Source organism: Epinephelus moara, chromosome 13 (genome assembly GCF_006386435.1).
Source record: "Epinephelus moara isolate mb chromosome 13, YSFRI_EMoa_1.0, whole genome shotgun sequence".
In the NCBI taxonomy this organism is placed as follows: domain Eukaryota; kingdom Metazoa; phylum Chordata; class Actinopteri; order Perciformes; family Serranidae; genus Epinephelus; species Epinephelus moara.
In genome coordinates this window covers 9,695,741-9,718,774 of record NC_065518.1, presented here as the reverse complement: position 1 = coordinate 9,718,774, position 23,034 = coordinate 9,695,741, and the positions used below count along the sequence as shown (strand labels likewise).

Genomic DNA, 23,034 nt, shown 5'->3' with positions numbered 1-23,034 from the left:
ATTTACAGGATATATGTTTCTTGTTGTCAACGAATCCAACGAGAAGATCAAACCAATAATGCGTCAGTCTGTCTCTAAATACTTTCCTAACCTGTCTGTGGCTCCAAACTTATTCATTCCTGCTTAAGATTTAAATAAAAACAGGTCATAAATATACTTTTATTTTTAAAAAAAGCCTGTAATTTCCTTCAACAGCTCAGCACCGTAGGTTTTTAGTAAACCTCACTCAGACTACAGCAACTAGGTCCTTTGTTGGGGGACTATTTTCAGCTGTGGATTAACACACATTTGGTGCCCTAGTGAGTATTTCTGGCAGCAGGACAGTGCATGTTGTATTGAGTCAAAATAAACTACAGTGCGTGTGTTCATGCTAATGAAGGAACATGTCAGCCTGTGCAACAGTGTGGCCCGCTAATGTGATTTTAATAGTCTGTGGACAACAATGGAGCTCTATGGCACAGAGGAATAAGCTGTAGATGCACAGACAATGCTTCATCACTGCTTTTTTGGTCTTTTCATGGGATTTAATGACAGTAAGAAAAATATGGCCAACCTTATATTTTAAAATGTAGGCTCACACAAATGAAAAACAAAAAACAAACAAACACGCTTGTTCTGATTACTAAGAAAAAAGTAGACCCTAGTCTCTGATAAAGATATGTAGCTGTTGATTTTTTATAATATATAATATATATAATTTATTAATATGTACATTTGATAAATCAAACAAACTAAAGAGAAAAAATGCACATGTGGGATGATAAAACCCTGAGGGCTTGTAAAACCCCACCTAACATAAAATATATTTACGACAGCTGTATATGCTCACCATTAATTTACAGACAGACATAAATATATTTATGAAAAAAAGATAAATGATTCAATTTGCATATAAGCATTACTAGAGATTGAGGAAAAGAGACCAAGTAGGAAAAAATAAAATACATTTTCCAACAAGATATCTAAAAAAGACTAAGGAATTAAAAAAAAACAAAAAAACAAAAAAACAAGTGATAGTCCCAATCAAGTAATCCTAGAGGAAAAAATAACAAAAAATAAAAAATAAAATACAATTTCCAAACATGAAATACTAGGTATAAAAAAGTCCAAGGAATAAAAGAATAAAAATAAAAAAAGAAAAAGAAAAAATGAAATATAATCTCCAAGCAAGAAATATTATGGAAATAAGAATAAAAAAAAATAAAAAAACAAGAAATACATAAAAAAGGCCAAAGAATAAAATAAAATAAAAAAAAACTATAGAACAATTTCCAAACATGAAATAATTGAGATGTAAAAAAGCCCAGGAATAACTAATAACTAAATGAAATAAAATTTCTAAACAAGAAATACTAGAAATAAAAAATGACCAAGGGAATAAATAAATAAACAAAAAATAAAATACATTTTTTAAACAAGAAATACTAGAGATAAAAAAGACCAAGAGAAAAAATCAATCAATAAAATAAAATAAAATTTTGAAACAAGAAATACTAGAAATAAAAAAGACCAAGGGAATAAATAAATAAATTATAAATAAATAAAATAAAATAAAAATTTCCAAACAAGAAATACTAGAGATAAAATAACACCAAGGGAATGAATCAATCAATAAATAAATGTTAATTGCTGTGGGCCCCACAAATAAAATTACAATCCTCTTCACTGTATTTGGGGCGGAGCCAGAAGTCACACAGACAGATATCTTAAAAACCCCGGCAAAATACAACTAAAGGCGAGTGAGGAAACATGTTATTTCTATTTGGGTGAACTGACCCTTTAAGTCAAGAAGACTGAGAAGCACCTGCTCTGAAGCTCTTTAAACAGACAGAACAATACAAAGACACTCAGAATAGTCCAGAGAATTATATCCATAACAGCGTCTGAATGAGTCCCCCTGTCCTATGTTGTGAGTGCCACAGTAGCCTATTGTTCAGCATGCATGCTACAGGCCTACAGCTGGGTCTGTCCCGTCCTATACATCCAGAGCTAATGGACACTTTGTTCCCTCATGTGTCCCGCCACTGTCTAAATTACAGGCTGAGCTAGAGGGGGATATGGCATGCCACTGAGTGAGAGCCAGACAACTCCCTCTGTCCAAATACACCAGTTTACAGCAACCCACACATAACCGATAATAAACATGGAGCTGACACTTCAAATGTACACAGCTCGCTATATCCGGTACAATGAAACTTAAAAAAGACTATACAGCCTAAATGTCTACATTAAGCCTGTATTTAGCTGCATTCGGTTCACATCAATGTAAACTCTGTGTGTACTTTGCATCCATAAATTCTATTCTATAAAATATGTCCAAACCATATGCATGCTGCCGAGTGAACATTTCATTATATCAAATCTCTGGAGCTGAACAAAATGATTTAGAAGTCACTGCAGGAGGAAAGAAAACAAAAACAATGGGATTCATTTTCAAAAACACTTCATGTCCATGGAATAAACTCACATTTTAAACAAAATATTCATTGCTCTGATGACATGATGCATTCATATTAGGCACATATAATGAAATGGTGACCTTTCTAGAGGTCTGTTGACTAAGACTTTTCCTAGTCGACCAATAGTCGTCATTGAGGTCCATTAGTCGACTAGTCTCCTGCATGTTTCTGATATGAATGTAATGATTAAATGATATATTTTGGTGGTTTGAGCTGAAGGTGTGAGAAAGAATAGTATCAGTAACATTGTTAACACTGTGCTACATTACAGAGAAATACAAACCGTACTAATGAACCTTCATTAATATAGGCCTATATTTTATCTACAAGTGCACGTCACACACTGAGCGAGCCGCCTGTTAATGACGCTGTGGGCTAATGGGCATGTAGCTACTTCCATGTTTCAGATGATACGTCATGTTTGTAGTCGACCAATGAAGATGAGTTTACATATCACCTTGGGTTCGTCCTTCACCTTCTCAAAATGATCCCACACTTTGGATTTCCTGCCCGACATGTTATTAACTAGCCTGTGGAATAACCGCAGGTACCAGCCCTGGAAATTAACCTGACTCCTGTCTGACTGCTGAGCGTGGACACTTCCTGTGTCTGTCCTTTCAAATTAAAGTCACACATGGTCCAGTCATAGAGGTTTTGATTTACTTTGAGAAGACGCAGCTGCTAGTTTCACTTTTTTTTTTGTCTTTTTGCGGACAGTCTTGTGGACTGATGACCTTTCTGGTCGACTAACGTTTGGTCGACTATCAGGGGGCAGCCCTACCTGTATCACCTGCTATCTGGATTTTATCTGCTCCTGTTGTTAAACTGTATTGTACATGTCGTCGTACCACAATGATTCATGTTTTTTAACGATTGTACATATTGTTTGAACATGTTAGCTTTATTTATTTTTTTGATAAGAATTAAATACCTGGCCTTCAGGAATGAATACAGTTCTTTCTTTCTATTTCTATTCTTCTATTTAAATCCACTGGGTATAGACGGCACTGCTTGATGTGATGAGGCAGAGCGAAGCTGTGTAGACGTACCATCAGTCCTGTGCAGCAGGTGCGTCTGAATCTATCGCAGCTTATTTGTATAATGTGAAGTACAGGTGTTCCATTTGCACTTGTTTACCAGTAAACGCCTGCAGTCAAATCACAAGCAAAACACTGTTCACGTTGCACTGATGTACTTTTCCAGCTTGTCCTCTGCACGACAGCATCTCAACATAGTTGCTTTTTTCCTGTTTCTGTAAGTTATTTGAAATAAAAAACAAAATGAGCGCTTCAAGCAGCCATGTGAGATCATTCATACCATTCAGTCACAGCTATTATCCAAATTTATGACTCAAACTCTTTGGCACAAATGCAGCATTAGTTCAGGTTCTGCGTGTCTTTTTAGCAGTCAGAAATCAGTTCTTTTCATTTTTATAAACTTTCAAAGCCGGTGATTTTCTGTAAATGTGGTCGCAGAAGTTAAAGAGTGCTGTTGAGATTCCCGCAGCGAAAACTTCTTTTGTACAAATCCAGGAACAATACTAATAATTGACTGAGGCAGCCATAGAAATAGAATCTCTTTCTGCGGAGGAAACTTACAGCGTTGTGTCAATTACTTTGATTAGCAGAGATCTACACTCACTGACTCTCTGACTCACACACACACACACACACACACACACACACACACACAATCCTGCTGCTCCACTCTCAAAATAGGAGGAAATTGCCAGTTGATTTTGTTTTTTTAACACTTTTAAGCACGGCAAATCATCATGGTAACTCTAGGCTGCTGTGATCTGAAGCAGGTGAGGATGAGGTTAATCTCTCAGGAACAGTTCGATCTACAAAAACATAATTTGAACACCTTGCAACACGCGTAATGCAATCTAATACACCACAGGCTCAGAAATGTTCCAATCCCCGGCAAGTTTATGTATACACACAACACATACTTTATGGACACACCCTTATACTGCATACAGAACATACTGTATGAAGCAAACAAAAGACTTTAATCTATTGACATAAATACCAGTATGTAAAGAAACTCCCAGTGTATTCAACCTCACTTAGTTTCAAAGCCTTGCTTAGTATCCAAATCTCCAAAGAACAAAGGACCGGTGACGTTATAAAATCCATAGCGCAAATAACAATGCCTTTAACACGCGCACAACAGGACATCCTCATGTCAAGGGGAAGGAAAAGCTGAATCTTGTTTACCTTTTCAGACATACTGTACATGTTGCATGACAGGAGGAAGATCAACACACAGACTCAGAGGGCTGTGGTCGACATGAAAGCACAGGGTCGTCTGTCTTTTATGTCACAGGCGGTAAAGAAAACAGATTCACATGTGGCTTGGAAAAGGGCTCACACTTTCTCCCAGTGTGACGAGATGCAAATCTTTTTATAGTAGATAGTTCTGTCCTTATTTCTCTCTACATGTGTGTGTGTATGTTTGGTAGACTGGATGAGTGTGTTCCCTGACACAGATACCGCAGAGTTATTACCACCCATCTCATGCTATTTACAGCTGAGGGAAACAGGTCGTACCAGTGGTGAATACGAAATTCTGATGAGCGCTGATACCTCGTCTGACACGTGAAAAGAGGGAAGCGGGAACATTATGTACTAATGCTACATCCTCGGCAACAACTCCATCTGATCTGCTAAGTAATTAAGTCATTAGAATCAACGTCGTCCGAGAAAGATTGCACCGACAATTAACTCTGCGCTGCGATCTGGTCTCGTATGTTTGACTGCAGGCTCTCAGATAAGTGCAGTGGATAAAAGGAGGCGGCCTCTTGAAGCATATCAACAACAAAAATTCCTGGATACAACAAACTACACACACACACACACACACACACACACACACTACTATGAAGCAAGCCTTTGCTACTGTTAATGCAACACACTGCAAGCTGACTTGCATCAGCTGTGGTGACATGTTAAAAGAAGTGATGCAAGCTGCAACTACATATCTACGTTTGAACTAAATCAGGCGTGACACACACTCTACAGCAAAATATGCATCTTAATGAGCCATCAAGGCAAAAATATTAACGGCTTTATGAAGCAAAATTTCAGGTTTCAGCAGCTCACTGAAAGTCTGTAAAATAAAATCACTGTAATGTTTGTCAGACAGAGAGTCTCTCTCACATTTATATAAAAAAAGAGCTGAAAATGGTTGAGTGCATATCAAACAATCTCCAGTCCATAGGTACAGGTGTTCTGTTCTCTGTCTGCATGCTGGTAACCATAGCATCACTTCAAAGAGCCGGTGCAGTTCAAAACAACAGGCTGACAACATGCAGAGGGGAGGGGCGGAGATTTAATAAAATCCACTGTCATGCCGAACACACTGATATCTACTCTATGTAGCTCCGGTCTGAAGCCCCCAGAGCTCAATTCTTTGTGCTTTTAATTACCCCTGAGGTGCAAAGCGCTGCAGCCACCACTCGGTACAGGTGTTGGATCACAAGCAGAGATACACCGAATGCCTGCACCCAAACATGTCAGATATAGAAAAGAAAGGCCGGTGTGTGCACTCCTACATCCATGACCGCACCAACTGTCCCTGTCCCCCAGTGGCGGAGCTGCTAATCTCCTGACAGGTGTTCATGTTAGCTGAGGAATCTATCCAGGCTCCGCCGGATTGACTTTCTTAACACAAGCTTGTAATACAGCACATGGAGACACTGTGGAGCTGTGCTGCATTTAAGGTAGCCAGCTCGTCTCTCCACATGGTACTAATAACATAAACTCATACTGATCTACGACATAAATTTGTACTGTAGAGACCATAGACTGTTGATAGAGATGGACAGCTTCCCCCAAAATAACATAAACCCCGCCCCCTCCATGTTAGCATCGGCCCCGATATCATCAATATAGATGGATTGGGTATTGGAAAATGCAGCCTATACCTGAGGCGATCCTTTCCCTTTAAATCTATTGTGACGCGAGCTACGACATACGTCATGGAGTGAAGGAGAGACTCTGCTGTGTGGAGATATTTCACACTATTTAACTGCTGTTGCACAATTGTTTATTTTTGTTAAAAGTACATAGTTCATCATTGCATTCATCGGTTTCATGTTGTTTTATCGTAGGAAAGAACTGTGTAGTCATCAATGCCTGATGCCTCTAGTCTTTTCTGTTCTACATGTAAAGGTATATAGCTTTTTAGGTCAACCATGGTATCGGATCGTTATCAGGTATCGGCTGATACTCAAAGCCACAGCATCAGGATCGGTATCGAAACTGGAAAAAGCTGGATCGGCGCATCTCTACAAAGTACATATCAAAAGTGTTCCACAAAAATGGCTTCTTTCATTTTCGGCAGGCCTGAAACCGTGTAACTACAACTTCCTGGTTTGTCTTGTGACACGCTGTGGCCCAAAAAGACTTTTTTTCCCATCACGTGATTTGTTTCACTATTGGGTTTAAATCCATTTGGTCCGATAATGTTTCAAAAGTCCAGAGGAGCTGCATGATTAAGGGGCTGAACACATGCCGCGTCTGTAACCGCCTTTCAAGCTTTCAAGAGCGTGGCGGTAGGTTGTGTCTGAGGTTGCTAATCAACCTTAACAAGCACTGTATTGTAGCCTATTAACCTGAAATCTTGAGTGCAGAGCTGATCTGCTTCCAGGCGCTGTTTGTGTGTAGACCTATCGTCCGTGGGACAGATGTAAAGCTCTAACAGCTCTGCACCTAAATGTCCAACTTTTCCATATTTACCACCGACTGATGAAGGGAAAGATATCTGTCGGCTGTGATTGGATGTTCCTCGTCACATGACATACGGTGCGCTCTGCTGCGTTCCAAAAGTTGACCTTGGTTCAGTAGCTATTGCACCCTGAAAAATAGGCGCTCAGGAATGCATGCATGCTGCGACTATGTTGCTCACAATGACTTTGATCGCGCCAAAAATGCGGCATGTGTACTTCTTCCAATAAATTGAAAGATCTGAGTAATTTTACACCCAGGAAGTTGAATATTTTTGGTTTCATGAGCCACTAAGCAACTTTCATCGGCATGAACGGAGCCCGCCTCCAACTCTGTATCCAGCTCTCGCTATACATCCATTGTTTCAGGTAGTTAATAAGTTTGGTTTTATTTGAGTTATTTGATTATTTGTGATATCATTATTGACAGCTGTGTGTGTCAATTGGTGTGCTCGTGATCAATGGTGCTGTTTGCGTTTGGGTAGGACAGATGTAAAGGAAGTAACTTGATATCATGGCACCACTTCCTGATCGCTCTGACTCCAAAAGCGCAAGATAACAGCGCCCGTATCGTAGATGAATTTATTTTTGTACTGGAAGCGGAGATGTCATTTCGAGACATAAAAAAGATTTTAGAGTGACAAAGTTTAGCTTGTAGCTAGTGTTGCCTTCAGACGCCCCTCTTATCCAATTAGTCTTAATCAAAGTGGTAAATACTGCGTGTCGTAAACAAGAGTGCAAACAAAATAAACAAGACAATAAACCTCCTAAAAAGCTCATTTCTGACTGCATGAATGGCTACAATGCATACATTTAATGCTCTTATTATTTCAGTAGCAAAAGGGATAATTGTTGCAGCTACATAAATAAGCTTTTGGCTAAATGCTGCGTGCAGTGTTTACATCCTCAACAATTTATTAGCATAATAAATTCGGATTAAACAAAGTGAAAACAACGATGAAACAGAAGCGAACGTGATCTTCCTCCACATCCGACTCATACTTCTAGAAGCACTTGTGGAAGAGACATCTGCATTACAACTTTAGTCGTTGCCAGACAGAGAGATTAACTTTTTATTTAAGGGAAGCAGTTTCTCTTAAATCTATCATAGATTTCAGTGAACTAACTGACCTCAGCTCTCAAAGCCAAAGCAGATTGATATTGACTGATAACACTTTCCTTTAGCCAGAAGCCTCTTCCACTCAGAGGGCCCCTTCCTCTATGAGACAGGCTCCATTCCACTAATATTATGTTTTCATTTATGAGAAGGGGCTTAAACAGTGCTGTGTTTGTTTGTGTTCGGGCCGGCCTGACTGGTTCTGCTTCTCAAGAAATGAAGGAGCAGCGGAGGGGAGGAGCGCCGGGGTCAGATGTAGCTTTAAGTCTAGTTCTCTGAAAAACAATTCAGACGAGAGGAAGAGAGTGGCGGCGAGGAAAAAAAGGCCCCTACACTGTTTAGCTTGTCTGGAAAAAATGATTTAGTGAGGTGAAAACGGAGAGCACCATGAGAAAGATTTAGACGATAAAAGAGACTGAAAAATAAAGATTCCCTTTTGGATGTCCTCAGAAGACCTCTCGCACACATAGCATCATTACACAATAACTGAAAGCCAAGTCTGCTTCATTTCAGGGATTTGTTTACATCAGAAAAGACACAGTGAAGGAGGAGTCGGGGGGTTTGGTGTAACTTACACTACTTTTAACATTACTCAGACCGACATGGAACAGCGATAGCCATGCAATCTGGAAACAGCCCTTTGAATGAGAAGCAGTGGAGACTTTGTTTTGGAAGCATCAGATTGCTCGTCTATAGAAACAGAGAGACAACAACAAAAGCTGAAAACACAGACTCACCGTTTCTCTTCTCCCTCTGATGGGTTAGGGTCCTGCTCCTTGGGCGCGTGTTCCATTCACCTTAATTCCATCCAGCAGCCAATCATGAGAGACTGAGGCAAGCCCCACCCTCGGATGCACACTTGTCATTCGCCGGTTAGGAGGGGTCGGTCAGTGAAACATGACGGGGTCCCGTCCCTGGGGGTATGTGGGAGGATGGTTGGGGAGGGTCTCCAGAGGGAGTTGAGGTGAGGTCGGTGCGGCGTGGCTCGGTGTGAAAATGTGAAATATGGAAAATGTTGGAGGGCAGGCCCTGGGGCCGGGGCTGGAGGTGGACGTCAATCTCAGGGATGAGGAGGGTGGAGTGGGATCCAATCTGGAAGAGAACAAAGGATACAGTTGGATAACTATGCCTCTAGAGCTCAAACTTTTAGTTCTTGGCAGAAAATCAAAACTTTCAGGTTGGTTTTTTTATGCAAAAGCACCAAAAGTACACTTTTCAAATGTGAATATTTGCTGGTTTAATTATTCTCTATGATAGTGACTGAATATCTTTAGGTTTTGGACAAAACAAGAGACTATGATGAGCATTTTTCATGATTAACTGTGTGACTGTGAACGTTATCTGCAGATTAATCGCTAATTAAAACTAGCAAAGTTCACTTCGGATCTGCCGAGTGTGTCAGGGGGTTTGTGTGGTGAACAGGGACTGGAGGTCAGGCTGTGTGTCCAGCATGTATGCAGGACAGTAGTGGAATGAAGGGGGAGACAATATGCAGCTTAAATTATTAAGGTGTAACCAAAGTTGTCAGGCGATATGGGAACAAACCTCGGACACAATGTCCAATAAAAACCCTCTCCCCTCCCGAACAAAGAAGAGCTAAATCTCACTCAATCGTCCCTCCTGGCTACCTGGCAGCCCACAAAAATAACAAAACTGTGATTCATTCATCTTGTACTGTGCCTAACTTTACTGAATCATGACATATCAGGTATGGAATTAATGTGCAAATGCTGCAGTTCAAAATGAGACTAAACTCCTCTTTGGATGTCAGTTTTTCAGCAACGACGAAGGCCAAAATGTGGCCGGAGCCGACTGCCAGAAATGCCCTTCGCTAGGTGATTTTGTTGACCACTTGTAGCCCCTACCGTCCAATTTAGAGGAGTGAGGAGTTGGCAGTCAATTACGGTAACAAAGACAGTCAATAAAACATGTTTTTCAAAAACTGTGACTCACTGCAACCAGAAAAGATGCCTCCAACAGTCATTAATGAGCACACAGAACATTAGGCTGATTGGTCCAGTAGTTTGTAAGAATAGCTGCAGACAGACAGGCTTATGCTTTGACTTTCTCCATCTTCTTGACTGCAAAATTATTTCTAAACTCAATTTTAGATCATTTAAAATAATCTTTTAATCTTTGCACATCTTGTCTGCACTTCTACTATTTTTAATGGTGATTTTTCTTTATAATTGCAAATCATTTAATAATTTATTTTACCTTTTACATCTCTTTTTTCTCTTTACTTTTTTTGTTGTCAATCTGTATCCTTTATTATGTTTTATATTTCATTGATCTGCGAAACACTTTGAATTGCCTTGGTGTATGAAATGTGCTATTAAAATAAAGCTGCTTTGCCTTTGTCATGCATTTATCAAGGTCTCGCCAATAAAATGTCTCTAATGATTTGAGATGAAAGCAAAATATATCCTAATAATGCCTCAGAAATGCCCAGAATCCTTAAATCCTTTGCACATTGTACAACCTAGCACTGTATTTATACCAATACACCTGTGCACATACATCCTCTCAGTATTTGCAAGTTGCAGCAGTGTGTTTGATTGTGATAAGACATTCCTGTTGTACGCTGCGATATTAAAACACTCATAACTTGATTTTAAAGATTAAGTTAAGTGAGGATATACTCTTATCCTTGAGATACAAACAGTGATGAATTCTCTCAAAGAGTCTTGGGGATGAAGTTGCCAACCTCTCTCTAAAGCTAACACCCTAAACCTGGGCAGCACCAGCAATTCCAAAACCCGCCCTGAATAAACCCGACTGGTACCTCCAAATTTGAGCCCTAAAACACGTCATGCATGGATACGGACAACTGGCTCAGAAAAGGAAAACGTGTCCTTGTGCAACCGGCAGCAGCACAGGGATTCCTGGGAGGCACACACCGAGTTAAAACTGGATACGGTGGCCTGGAGGTCAGAAGGAAAACTCTATCACCTTCAAGTGCTACAATTGGATAGTTCCTGGAAAACTTCTTACGGAATGTCACCTCTCACGCAGGGTTAAGTAGCTTTAAGATGAGCAGCTGAATCTGTGTGAAGAGTGTGTGTGCGTGTGTGTTTGTGTATGTGTGTGTGTGTGTGTGTGTGTGTGTGTAAATACTCAGTGGGTCTTGATCCATTAGCCCTCCCTCCTCTGTTGTCAAAGGAAGGCTTTATTCTTTCCTCCGCTAATCCCTGGTTCAATGCCTTTCTAATCCGGAACAGTGGGATACAGGGCATGAGAATGTCCTTAGACATGACTGATATTATTATTGCTTTTGCTGCTAATAGAGAGATTACAGCCCATATTCAAAACAACCCCTCTCTGCAGGCGGAGGAGTTGTTTTGGAGTTGTATTATAGCAGAAGATGACCGATTCATGCCCCGAAACTTTCTGTGTGATGCTGTTGGCATCTCAGGAAAGCAGTAAAGTAGTAAATATTTCAAAAACACATTATAAACGAGACTGTCTGGTGCCTGTAAGATCATGATTTTGAGTTAGGTGTTCAGTCTTAAATGAATACTAAAATGATTACTTAATCAATTAACAGATTATTTTGATTGATTAATTTAATAATTTATTGTTAAAGTAATTTGTCAAGCAACATTTGCAACACACACACAACCTCACAAACACTCGTTACAAGTACAATCTTGCTTCCCTTCGACAACAGGTTCATGAGTTATGAAAGAAGACGTGGCAACATTGTGTATGTGTGTTTGTCTGTCTATTTGTGTGTATCTTTCCATAAACTTTGGTCACGTCATTTAAATCGGTTTGGAAGTTATGCGCTTTTTTGTTATGGGGAAAAAATGTGGCCTCCACAGGGTGGGGAAATTTTTGTGGGCCGACCGACTGACCGACGGAGCGACCTATGGAGCTGCTGGTCGCAGCTAAAAAATGCAGGGAAACATTGCCAGGTAAAACAGTTTTTCTCTGTTTTATATCTTTATAAATTGAATAGATTTGGGTTCTGAACTGCTGGTCGAACAAAACAAGGAAATTTAAGAGGTTAAGTTGAAGTTTAAATTTTGGTTAAATAAATAATGTTGGATCGATTTTAAAAACCCAATTCCAGCAGATTTTGTATACCTCCACTTATGTTTTATTTTCCTTTCCCCTCATGATGGGATGGTAGACATATAAGCTCCCTTAGTTCGAATGTATAGTTGTTTTGCAGAGTGTGTGGTGGGTACATGTAAAGCCTAGTATACACTGTGCCATTTTGGGCTGTCCCAGACGAAAGATGACCAACGTGAAAGAAACGTGGCGATATCTTTGGTCGTGGCTCTAAAAGGGTGGTCCTACATGGCACGATGAGAGAGGTCCAATGATGGCCGTTGTCATGGCCTTGTGATCAAAGACAGCCTGGAATAAAATTCTGACAGTGTCAGAAATTTGGGATGACCATCTCACTGTGTGACTGCTGTTACCACCTACGTCTACTAACCAACCAATAAAAATGCAGCGTGAAATGACGCACTGACGCTGGTGCTAAACCCAAACAAACAGACACACAGCAACTCGTCATGGAGGCAAAACGAGCCAGAAAAACTGTGCAGGTTTCCGGCAAAGACGAAAACCTTGTGGCAAAAGAAGCCTTGCCTGTATACAGCAACGGCGAAGATGGATGGTGCACACTGATGACATTTTGTTCTTGCGTATTGACGTTGACGAACGTACGTTGTAGCCTGCAATTCAGTAGGCGTTGTCAGTGCAGTCTGCATGCATCGAACTTGATGTCGTACCCAAATTTATTGGATCTATGGCGCACAGTGTAGCTGCACTAAACCTATAAGATTGCTAAAATCGCAGTCTGTAGGAGGCTTAAGAAACACAAAAATTGTTTTTAGATCGAAGTGGAAGTACAGATAGATTTGTGGGTTGTATCCAGGTGGATATATTGGTGAATACAGATGTGTTTGTGTACAGATGTGTTGCTCCTGTGCACACGGGAGGTGTATACATGGGTGTGTATTTGGAAATGAAGACGGAGGACTGACTGAGTTGTGGCCCACAGCCAATGTGGCTCTTCCCTTGTTCTGTGCATATGTAGATGTACATGTTCATAAAAACTGTAAAGCTTTTCATGTAAAAACATCTGAAGGATTTTGTACGAACTATAATGTTGCCTTTTCCAAATAAAAATAATAGTTATAATACTTGTCTAAAATATACTTTATTTATTGACAGTGTTTTTTGCGCAGAGATCCTTTTGATTTATAACTAAAACTGAGACATTAAGAAGGTAGATGAAAAGCAAAAATGATCCATTAGCTCATAGCAGCTTTGACTCTAATGCCCAGACTAAACACCCCTTTTTCATTGTCTTTGATTTGATGAATAAATGGTGTCAAATTATGTGTCACTGTAGAGTTACCGAATCTGTGTGAAAATACACTTTATTAAAGTAAACGCCGGTGTAAGATTTATGAAGTGCTGTGACGTTTGCGGCGTTAAAAAGCTTTTAATGGGCCTATAAATGGCAGAACGTATTTATTTATGACTCATCAAGAGGTCAAGATAAGAAACATAACTACCTCTGCCAGCAGAGGGGACACCAAGGAAGTTTTATGATGTTGTGGAGGAAGAACTCTATTGTTAAACTTCTTTTTTCATTCATGAGATAAAGCGCAATATTACATTAGAAATAACTTCTATATGTTGTGACATCAATATCAGCTAATTACTGTTTGAAACGTAATCAGCCATGTCTATTGAGAAGAGCCTTTATCAAGTAGCCTATTCATCATACAACATACAGCACACACACAAACAACTCTGTTCATTGTCATAGTAAAAAGGTCAGGCAGAGCAGACTGCCACTCTGACCCCAGCAGGAGCGACTGCAGTGTGATAGTAAATAGGACAGTGATGACATAAACCCCAGAGGCCTTCCTCTAATGGAGTGTGCCTTATCAGAGGCCTTCTCTCTATTACATCGACTGCTGCTACAAGAGGCACTGGCCTCGGTGCAGTTGTTTGTGGTTTGTAGCACAAACAATTAGTTGTTTATCACACTGGGACGGAGAGGGCAGATGAGAAAGGGGGCCCATTGTTTGATAAGCAAGTGAAATTAATTCTAAGTACCAGCAAAGAAGTGGAGCTCATTTGAAGAAACGTGACGCTATTAGTGAGAGAAAGATCATTAATGACCTGAGGTTGAGCTCTTATCTAAAAGCAGGTATAGCTGTGTGGTCACCATAAGGCTCAGGGGGGCCTGAATTTCGAAATTAAAGTTGAACTTAAGTCTTAACTTTCTGTTTAAAGGGACAGTTCACCCCCATATCAAGAAATACATATTTTTCCTCTCACCTGTAGTGCTATTTATCAGTCTAGATTGTTTTGGTGTGAGTTGCAGAGTGTTGGCGATATCGGCCCTAGAGATGTCTGCCTTCTCTCAAATATAATCGAACTAGATGTCACTCAGCTTGTGGTGCTCAAAATGCCAAAAAATACATTTGGAAAACTCAACAGCAATGTCTCTTTCCAGAAATCATGACTCAAGCTAATCCACAGACCTTGTTGTGAGCAGTTTCATGTAGGAACTATTTTCTTCCCACCGAACTACACCCATATCACTGCACAGAAGGAAGTGTGCATCTACTCGTGGAGGATTGTGCTTGTGACAGCGCGAGATGTAAACATTACTGCCGCTCTTTTTGGCTGAGCTGTCATGTGAGCTAGCTCAGTGGTGCTAGGTGAGCTAGCAGTAGATGCACACGTCCTTCCGTGTGGTGATAGAGTTGGCAGGTGTAGTTTGGCAGAAAGAAACTAGTTCCTACGTGAAACTGCTCACAACAAGGTTTGTGGATTATCTTGAGTAGCCTGGTCATGATTTAAGGAAAGAGACATTAATGTTGAGTTTTTCAAATGTATTTTTTGGCACTTTGAGCACCACAAGCTGAGTGCCATCTAGTTCCATTACAATGGAGATAAGGCTAATATCTTTAACGCTCGCCAACTCACATCTAAACAGACTAGTTTAATTAATAGCACTGCATGTAAAAGGATTTTGGGATGAACCATCCCTTTAAGGAAGCATAACCTGCAGCGATACTGCAGCAATTGTGCACATTTTTCCATTTTAAAAGGGAGTAAAACTGTTTTTGGACATATTTGTGGAAATATCGTTTAAGCTTCAAGCCTCTGGTCGGATGTTTCCTATGGGTTTACTGACCTCTAAGGGCTGAGCTGTCAACTTATGTGGTGCACTCCTGACTGCAGCACATCATAGTCCTCGTTTAGCCTAAGAATGTTGATATAAGACGCTTTGCAACGAGCTCACATAGAGGTGTACCGTTTCTTTACAGCATTCAAATTTAGGAGGGCCAGCACTGTTGTAAAATTTGGATTCCACTCATAAAGTGGACGCCGGCAAGCCAGGCTAACTAGCTTCCACTGAAGAACTATGAGACTGCATCAAGGTATATGTATAATTAAAAACAGCAGTGTGAAAAACCTGCTTAAGAAATTTCTCCCCCTCTCTGCAGGCCATATAGTTACCCTAACTACTGTGTCCTTGTATGTACTCTTTCGCCCTCCCTCCCACCCAGAAAGTTATGCTTATATTATTATCCCATATAAGGTCAAGACATGAAAATAGTTTGTCAAGTGGTCTGGGGCGGAAAAGAGTTCATAGCATACTTGAGCTGAAGAAAGAAGACAGCGGGAAAGACAGGAGATAAGGAGGGAACGTGAGAAAGAAAGAAAGGGATAAAGTGGGATTGAGATGCAGTATTTTATGGAAGAGGGCACGGAGGTAAAGTTGATGAAAGGTGAAGAAAAGACTTGATTTAGGTCACTGTTGGAATGGAGACAAAATAAACGCTCTTATCAGAGCTGGAAGACCAATAACAGGAAGAGAACAGGGCGTGTACAAAGGCAGATTTAGGGCGTTCAGCTGGTTTTAAGCACAAATGTACATACATAGATATAAATGTCTTGGATTGTACGAGTTCCCTATCAGTTACGGACACATTATACAACCATTTATGGCCCTTGCACGTCAGTGAGCAATAAAATGGGAATATGCAGCGTGTCATCCTGTGATTTTATCAGGGCACAAATCATGAGAAACAACATGTGATTCCTTTATTTTAAATAGATGATGAATGGCTTTAGCAGAGTGTGTTCCTCTGTGACCTTCCAGGATACTCTGAAGCTACGGGGGGACGCAACAGCGCCAAACTGAATGTACGAAGCCGTATTTTGATGCAACGAGGAGATTCTTGCTGGAGTTATGCTACAGTATATCACTCACATAAACATGCAGTGAGTGTGCATAGATAGAGAGCATAAAAGGTCATACTTAAAGGGACAGTTCGGCTTTTTTGAAGTGGGGTCATATGAGGCACTTTCCATAGTCTGTGTATTATCTACAGATAGAGGTTGTTGCACCTCCTGTTCGGAGAAGCAGGCAGGAGCACAGACACAGAAGCTAAGCAATGTACTGCTCAGGATGAGGGCAGTGGCATAACGTACTTTATTTTATATCTATTATATTCCATTGACAAACTAACCTTAGCTTGCTGAACAAAGGAGGTGTTGGTCTACCAAAGTGACACATCGGACAGCCCTTTCCAATAGGGAACTGAACTCAAATCTATGCTCTCTTTAAAGCCAGACTCCACTGACAAAACAGTAATTTTACATTGCTGAACATGGGAGCTGCTGGTGTACTGCTGACCCAGTTAGTTAGTTTTTAAGGGTTAGTTTGGATTCACCAAATTCACGAATCACACAAACTACCCGATCGAGGCAGAAGTAGACCAGCAATCTCCTGTGTTCTGAGGTAAAATTACTGTTTTTGTCAATGGAGTCTGGTGGTTTTGACGAGAGCATCAATAACAGCTTCCGTTCCTTGTCAGAAATCGCTGTCTGATTGCAAGGTACATATAGCGTACTGTTCTACTTTTTTTTAGGTGGCTGAAATGTTTTGCTGCTGTCCCCGTCCACAGCGGTACCCTTCCGCGTCAAACTCCTGCTGCCTCTCCAAACTGGGGGCGTGCCGACTGACATCTACTGTTAGTAAAACACTGACTATGGATAAGTACCTCACACAACCCCACTTCAAAGGCTCAGACCCATCCCTTTAAGTAAAGCACCGCAGGACATGACGGATTTACTTACAGTACCTTGAACAAACACATACAGTATATGGTTATAGACACAGAGGAAGATAAACTTTGCTGCAAACACACTTCTTTTTAACCATAATCTTTACATTGCACATAGGGCTGCAGTCACAATATGGCCAAGTGCAATATCCAAATAAAATATGTCACAGCGTACCATTATAAAGGAAGCATTGTGGCGCATCAGAGATGTCCCAGCCTCCAAATTATATTCCTATGTCCTGCCCCCCGCTTTGAACCCATTTTTTTTGCATATCGTTGTTTATATATATATATTAGGGCTGCAACGATTAGTCGACTAATCGATGACTAATCAACTATTAAAATAATCAGTGACTATTTTAGTAGTCGACTAATCGGTTTGAGTCATTTTTCATAGAAAAGTACTATAAAAGTACCCAAAATACTCTTACTGCAGCTTCTTATGTTCAGATATTGGCAGCTTTACACACTCTCCCATGACGGTGAACTAAAACCCTTTGGCATGAGTACGAAACAAGACATTAGATGACATCATTTTGGGGTTTGGGCGAGACAGACCGACATTTTTCAACATTTTAACACATTTTTCGATAAAATGATTAGTCGACTAATCGAAGAAGTAATCAACAGATTAGTCGACAATGAAAATAATCGTTAGTTATACATACATACATACATACATAACCTTCTATATTTTTTCCTTGACTTTTGCAGCACTTTCACTGCATTGTTACATGCCAAACACCAAAGCAAATTCCTTTTATGTAAAAATCTTCTTGGTTATAAACCTGATCCTGTTTCTAAAATTGTCTACAACACTTCTAGTGGTGAAAAGATTCAGAATCCCTGCTGCACATGACAACATCTGAAAGGCTGCAATCACCGAGTAAAAATCTAATTAGTGCTTTGCAATGAAATGTTGACTGGAGAAGTGTAAAATTCTTCTGTGAAAATGAATCCCAAGATGAAAATTCTCAGATTTTTTTTTTTTTTTTTTAAACAGTAACTTCTCCTTTGTAGATCACACACACACACACACACACAGCACACCTCACATGTCACAGGCACATGCACCTTGAGTCTTTTCCCTTCCAGTACAGCTTCCAAATTTTAATTGGGCCTGCAAAAAAACTGGCATTTTCCCCTCAAGCAGAGTTCACCTTTAATTGCACACTCTGAAATACAGACTTTAAAATGCATCAAAAGAATAACTAGTGAATGCACGTTGATGCCTGGAGAAGATAAGAATTAATTAAACATGACCTGCTCCCTTTCTCCTCTGTTCCAGGCCAAAGAGATCGATGCCCCTCTGTTCTTCAGAAAGTGAGGAGAAAAAAGAGGTGGGTGAATTCTCCAGTACAAAGAAACAGGCCAGTGTGAAATGTGGTTCCACACAGGGAAGAAATCGTTACGTTAAAGGATGTTTGGGATGTGTTTTGATGGAGGAAAATCAATTGAAAGTGTTATTAAAGAAACAGGACACTGAAACAATGTTTAGGAATTATGTTTTCAGCCAATTAAGTTCATGGGAGTGGAGACACTTTGATATTTCGTGAGCTGCAGTTCTGACATCATTATGGGGAATAAAGAATCTATGAAGGGCATGTTTTCGTTGCTTTTTGTTTGGCACAGGGACCAAAGTATCTGCATTAAAACAACTTATTTTGTTAATAAAAATAGTTTGTTTCAAGGATGTGACACAGTTGGCATATTTGCAGCCTTGGACGCGTGCTGCATAATTGATCCAAGGTTTAGAGGGACTGTTTGAAAACCTGCCTGCACTCCCCTCTCACACAGATAAAAATCAAACCTAGTTCTGGACTTGAGTATCTGAGCCAAACACTCCCATATGCTAATATCGTATACACACATAAAAACAAATACACACCCATAAAAGCACCAACATGGCCTGAACACAGCTCGTCAGTGTATTAGAGTTATAACTTCTGTTTTTACACTATAAGTAAAGAGTGAAGTGGGCTTGTGACCGCAAGGTTTCCGTTCAATCCCCAGAGCAGCAACATAAATCTGGCTGTGGAAGCAGCACTGGCCCCTCCCTCATTCCCACAACTGAGGTCCCTTGAGCAAGGCTCTTAGACCCTGACTGCTTCAGTGGCCAAAAGATCTGACTCCTATAATGGGCGGCTTTGATGCGTGAATGTTGCCGCTTTCATGTCACGTGCAGTTTCTCAGCTTTAGAACCAGTTAATCCAGACGGATGCAAACATCACGGTTAATGAGACAAAGTGTGACGCATCAGCAAAACCTGACGACCGTTAGGTAGTTCCCCAAAAGCCTAAAAAAAGACAGGTGAAGTCACGAAGAATGGATTGCATTGTGCATCACTTGTAACTGCTATCTGCCGTGTTTCAAGGTTCAATTTGATCACTCAAAAGTGTGGGCACGACACTCCTTACAAATGCACTAACTTTCTAAAAACACCAATAAATTTGTTTTAACTGCTTTTGAGCAGTTAAAACTAACTGCACTCCCTGAAGAAATATTATCATATTTTTGGAGAAATGAAGGAGGCCTTCAGAGAGAAGCAGACAGAGGGGTCTACAGTCTGTGTTTGAAGGATATATCCAGGATGTCAAACTGACTCAGCAGCAACAACAGGTTAAAAAGACAAAGATAGTTAGAAGCTAAAGCTGAACTATAGGCTACAGATCACAGTGTAAAAGTGAACCACCACATCACTGCTGATCACCACACAAGACAATGAATATAAAGGGAAGCTTTGCTGATATTGAACCAGCTGTGTGGCATCAGTTTCCCTGCTTCCCTTCACTGGTTCCTGTACAGCAGGGTCGGTCTTTGTTTCACAGTTACAATCATTACAAAGCAAAAGCAGCATGTGTATACATTCAGTAGGCTATATCTTCAGTAGCTAGCTAGCTAACCCTACCCTTTCCAGGGTTTGATTTTGGTTTTGGAACAGGGAAGAAACGTATATCTTTTTCCAGCCTCTCCAGGTAACGAGTATCATTAAAACACGACGTGCCCCAGGCACAACATTTAGCTCCAAATCCACAAAACCAGCCTGAAAATGAAGGAAATCTGCACAGCTGTGTTGTTGTCGGACCCTGGTTTGAGCCGGCCCGATGCTACGCTGTGATTGGCCAGTCTGTGAAGATGATGTCCAATAAGAATGAATCAAATTGTTTAACTGATTATCAAATTAGTTGGGGATTAACTTAACAGTTGACATCTAATCGATTAATCGTCGCAGCTCTAATTAGCACTGATGCTTGTGAATTGGACTGTTTTTGCATTCAGGCTTATTTGCATAGAAAGGGGCCAATTTTCCACCAAATGTATGCATATTACCTCATTTAAATATGTGCAAATAGCACAGAGAGGCTATTTGCCTGGCAGTGCAGTTCAGGGTGCATTTCACCCTTTATGGGTGCTTTGAGTATTGAATTAGTTTGTCTTATTTGTGCAGGTTTAGTGATCGCAAAAGCCACACAGTTCTTTTGTGAATTCACCCGTGAGACATTTATTTATTTGCTAATTGCTTCAGAGAAGTGTCAGAAGTGGGAAAAACACTAGCAGACAGGCACCTGGCTTTTTTTGCATTATCTTTCTTTTCTCTCTCTGCTTTTCTGTTAAAATATTGGTCTCTGCATGTCTCCTTTCAAATTTTAGTCCATTTAAATGTCACAGTTGCGCACCAATTCAGGGAAAATAAGGAATCTTACAATTTGGCAGATAAAACACTATTTTGATTTGGGCTTTCTGACCAATTATTTAAATAAGCAACTGTAAAGTGGGCAGCCAAGTCCACATGACACCTGTTAAGGCCACTACATGGTTTTTGCAGCTGCTAGCGTGTTCCGGCGCGCAGCGGATCATATGTCAGCTCAGATGTGCAGATTCACAGTGAAACAGACTTTCATGTTAAACATGTTCACGTATTAAACAGCACCTTTACATGTCTTCACCCGTGAACGCAGAAAGATAAGAGAGAAGCAGGTAAAATGTGGCCTCAGGAGAAGAAGATGGTTCCAGACCTTACGCTCCTAAAGGAGGACTCTTGTTAAAATTCACACCATGACTGCAGACGCAGGGTCAGTGCTCCCGACTCCCAAGGGTGGCCTGAGCAATTAGTGGTTAAGTAATGGAACAGGGCCGGACCGAGTTGTTGATGTGGTGCATGCAGTCTGATGGTGGAAGAAAGGAAGGTGGAGAGGAGGGGGAGGTGGGTGTTAGTACCCTGGGGTCACGAGTAGTCAAAGGCAAAGGGATCATGTTTCATTCTACGTCTCTGCTCGCTCCCTCGCCGGGCTAATTACTGTCAGGGGATTATTAATAGGTGCTAATAGGTCAAAGCAAAGTGACTAAATGCTATCTTTACAGCCACTTTTTAAATGTGACCTTGTGCCTTCCACTGCGCTCAAACAGACGTCTGCATACACAAAAATGTTAATGTTCAACTTAAATGTGTATACACAAGTGGTGATTTAGGGTTTCATGCTTGTCAGGTAAAGGACAGGAATACAAACTCAGAAACTGCATCCATTCATTTGTTTATTATGGTGGGAGCAGTAAGACTTGACTCAGCAGCGTGCTCCGCCCGGCGCAGGAAACTGCTTGAGAAAAACGCCAAAACATGAGTCTCTGGTTTCAAGCCGTTTGAACTTTGACCTACTTTGACACTGAGCTTTCAGGCAGTGCTCACTTTGTCTCATGTGTCCCAAATTGTAGACGTCGAACAAGTGAACAATAGTTCTTTTAAATTTTGACACGTTCTTCTGCTTGGTATGTAAGCCCTGTGCATCTATAAGCCTTTATATAGTACACACTCTAATCCCTCAGTGTTGCCCTGCTGAAAATGGGAACACAGTGTCCTACCCTGACTCTGCTGGTAACACTATGTTTCTTATTCTGTTTGCATGTACAGCATGTGGGTTTGGGTGTGCATATAGATACGCCTGCACCAGCCAAGGACACATGGGACATACTGGGGTAGACGGGGCCACGTGCCGAAATGTTTTGCTGCCATTGCTGTTTCTCCTATTCTACCTTATCTGTCCGTTTCTACCAATTTTCTTTCCTCATCTCCGCTAACCTTCTTTCAACCCTGTTTTTTGCTCTTTTTTCCACTAGTTTTACATCACCACTTCTGCGGCTGTCTTCACCCCGCTCCTTGGCTCTTATAAACCCTCACGTTGTCTGTGTGTCACTTTCAAAACTAATGATGATATAATGACGAAGATAAGGCTTGTGAAACAAAAACCCCTGGGAAAGCAGAGCCGCGGAGACATTTCTGTTACTTTTGCTGCCCGATTAACATCGTGCCAAAATTTCTTTTGCTACATCAACATTGCAGCTATGGATGGATTACTGAACGGGCCCCTCCAGTGACTGTGCTTGTTAGAAAATCAAATAAACGACTACAGAAAGATGAAAAATGACGACAAAGAGAGACAGAAAAGAACCACAAGGCATGTAAAACACCAAAGTGACCACAAAGACACAACTACAAAAAGACACTAAAAAGAACTGGGAGATGCCACAGGGACCGTTACTCAGGTACCAAGTCAAATGCCAAAATTCTGAAAATGTGACGGCGCTCGTTTGTCTCCGGTACTGTATGTACTGTGG

At 40.7% G+C, this 23,034-nt stretch overlaps 1 protein-coding gene across 2 annotated transcripts in view; it reads right to left on the bottom strand.

The window, feature by feature from the left end:
- The window catches only part of LOC126399613 (thyroid hormone receptor alpha-B), a 227,492-nt gene that overhangs the window by 54,884 nt on the left and 149,574 nt on the right, over positions 1-23,034 (bottom strand). For both annotated transcript variants that reach the window (XM_050059706.1, XM_050059708.1), the window contains exon 4: positions 9,046-9,400. In XM_050059706.1, coding sequence (XP_049915663.1) covers positions 9,046-9,101 — 56 coding nt within the window. In that variant the 5' untranslated portion in view covers positions 9,102-9,400. The remainder of the gene's footprint in view (positions 1-9,045; positions 9,401-23,034) is intronic.